This window comes from Hyaena hyaena, unplaced genomic scaffold (assembly GCF_003009895.1).
Source record: "Hyaena hyaena isolate Hyena2069 unplaced genomic scaffold, ASM300989v1 scaffold_663, whole genome shotgun sequence".
Lineage (NCBI taxonomy): Eukaryota > Metazoa > Chordata > Mammalia > Carnivora > Hyaenidae > Hyaena > Hyaena hyaena.
In genome coordinates, this window is record NW_024081296.1 from 1032370 (window position 1) to 1035138 (window position 2769).

A 2769-nucleotide genomic window follows, 5' to 3' on the forward strand; every position below is an offset into this window, starting at 1 on the left:
ATCTGTCGCTGATTCTGGGACAGAATCTACATTCCATTCTAGGAGAATGGAGAGTGTGGGATCGCCAGTGTTCCTTTCCTTATGCTACTGAGAACATTGGCTTCAGAACTCAGAGGAAGCAAAATAGATAAGTGAGATAAAAGTATATATGTTTGGGGTACAGTTAAAGCAGAATAATAGGTTCCCCTGTCTCTTGAGGGCTTCTCCTTATTTCCCTTAGATAAAACCCCCAGAACGCAAACCCAAATCATGTCTTTGGTTAAGTTGACCAAACTGGCCTTAGCCAGGGAGCCCCAAAGCACTCACCCGTAGATTCTAATACAACTATGTGCCCCGCTCCTGCTTCACTCTCTCTGCCTGCACTGTGCCTTGACTTCCCCATGTGGTACCTTGAGTGAGCCGTGTGCCTCCTCTAGGACCAGTGACTAATAAATTTCTCTACTTCACTTTCCCTTGTGGTCTTTTATTGAACCCTAGTTCCACATCCAACACTTTATCTCTACTTCACGATGACTGAGTTTGGAAGGAGGACTTCTATATTCAAAGTCATAATTGTTCATAAGGATTTTTAAGCCCAACTCAAATAATAGGACTATATTTATGTGAGTAGTAGAAATATGGGCCCAGAGAAGTCAAATTATCGTTCAAGAGACAATATTAAAAATCACATAAATTAGCAGTCCCATGAAGATAACAGAAAAACAAATCAAGCATCTAAGTTATGCTTATTTTTTACTTATGTTTATCAATTGTTTGTCACATAAACATATATGTGCGTGCACATATAAGTGTAGAGGTACATAGTGGATGATGGTGTGGAGTGCACTCCATTCCTTATAAACATGGAATCTATATAGTAAAAGAGTAGAAAAGTATAACTATCCCATACTTTCTCTTTTTGTACCCTGGATTTATTTCATTTTTTAAAAAAACTAGTAGATGATTCTATTTTAAATATCATCTGCCTAAACTACTTCTACTTCATCCTGACAACAGCACACCTCTGACGAAGAATATGAACTGCAGGTTGTGATCACTGACAAGCAAAAAAAGGACGCCTCGGTGATAAGCAATTAGTAGGAGTTATGCAAATTATTTCTTTCTTCTTGATTTTATCTTATTGTAAGCATTATTTCTGCATCAGAGAAATAGAATGATGAGATGTCTCAGCACAGATATGCAGTTATGGGTTTTACTGATATATTTGAGATTATACTTATATTTAAACAATATCCTTTGATGCACATAGTTGATTCTTACAGAGAAACTAGTCCAAGATATGATTTGTGAAAATCACACCAAAGTCACTGAATTTATTCTTCTTGGTTTTACAAATAACCCTGAGATGCAAGCTTCACTCTTTAATCTGTTCCTGGTCATCTATACAGTCACTTTGTTGGGCAACTTCCTTATCGTCACAGTCACCAGTGTGGATCATGCTCTTCAAACACCCATGTACTTTTTTCTCAGAAACCTATCACTTCTCGAAGTCTGTTTTACTTTGGTCATGGTGCCGAAGATGCTGGTAGATCTAGTGTCTTCGAGGAAGATCATCTCTTTTGTAGGCTGTGGTGCGCAGATGTACTTTTTCTTCTTCTTTGGCAGCTCTGAATGTTTTCTTCTGTCCATGATGGCTTATGATCGCTTTGTGGCCATCTGTAACCCTCTCCGTTATTCAATCATAATGAATAGGTCCCTGTGCTTGTGGATGGCTGTCGGCTCTTGGATGTCTGGTGTTCCTGTCTCCATGCTACAAACAGATTGGCTGATGGCCCATCCTTTCTGTGGACCAAATACCATAGACCAATTTTTCTGTGACGGCCCTCCAGTGTTGAAACTAGTCACTCAGGATACTACCATGTATGAAATGCAAGCACTTGCCTCCACACTGCTCTTTATTATGTTTCCCTTTTCCCTCATTTTGGTCTCCTACACTCGCATTATCACAACCATCCTGAGGATGCCTTCTGCTACTGGTCGTCAGAAGGCATTCTCCACTTGTTCATCACACCTCATTGTGGTTTCCCTTTTCTATGGAACCGCCAGCTTGACCTACTTACGGCCCAAATCTAACCAGTCCTCTGAGAGCAAGAAGCTAGTGTCATTGTCCTACACTGTCATCACTCCTATGTTAAACCCAATCATCTACAGCCTAAGGAACAATGAAGTGAAGGGGGCTGTCAAGAGGATAGTCACTCGAAAAGTCTTGCAGAAGTTAGATGTGTTTTGAGTTCTACTGTGTAGAGTCTTAAAACAAAGTAGGGGCAGCAGGGCCCACAGACAAAAACTTAAAAGGAATATAAGATTTGCTCTGATTTTGTCAGTGTCACTTACTGTGATGGGTGGATCTCAGTGTATCAGTCTGAGTCCCAGCAAGAGAGCGATGGTAGTTTTAAATTGGAATCATTGAGAGAATATTTTTGAGGGGACTTTACAAATTGAGGGAGAGTAAGATAATTGTCACACAGCTCATATGATGGAAATTCCATATCTCTTGTCCTGAAGGGACAAGGAGGAGGAGTATTAACTGGACCTGGACAGTCTTACTACAATAAGTAAAAGCCACTCAACAGGAGTTCTGTTTTTGAGTAGAGAAAGGCAGCCATCCCAGTCTTATTCTATCCTGACTCTCAAATTTGCTGATTCCTGTTCTTTGTCAAACCAAATTTGAGGGGCACCTGGGTGGCTGAGTTGGTTGATTTCGGCTCAGAATATGATCTTGCAGTCTGTAAGTTGGAGCCCTGCATCCCGCTCTGCAGGGATAGTGCA

General features: G+C 40.6%; 1 protein-coding gene across 1 annotated transcript; it reads left to right on the forward strand.

The window, feature by feature from the left end:
• The first annotated feature begins 1279 nt into the window (after positions 1-1279).
• On the forward strand, positions 1280-2230 carry LOC120220045 (olfactory receptor 10A7). Its single transcript, XM_039217019.1, has one exon. The coding sequence runs from the start codon at positions 1280-1282 to the stop codon at positions 2228-2230; it is 951 nt and encodes a 316-aa protein (XP_039072950.1).
• The last annotated feature ends 539 nt before the right edge of the window (positions 2231-2769 follow it).

Excerpts from the sequence above, each read along its gene's own strand:
- LOC120220045 (XM_039217019.1), top strand. The coding sequence starts at position 1,280 with ATGATTTGTGAAAATCACACCAAAGTCACTGAATTTATTCTTCTTGGT.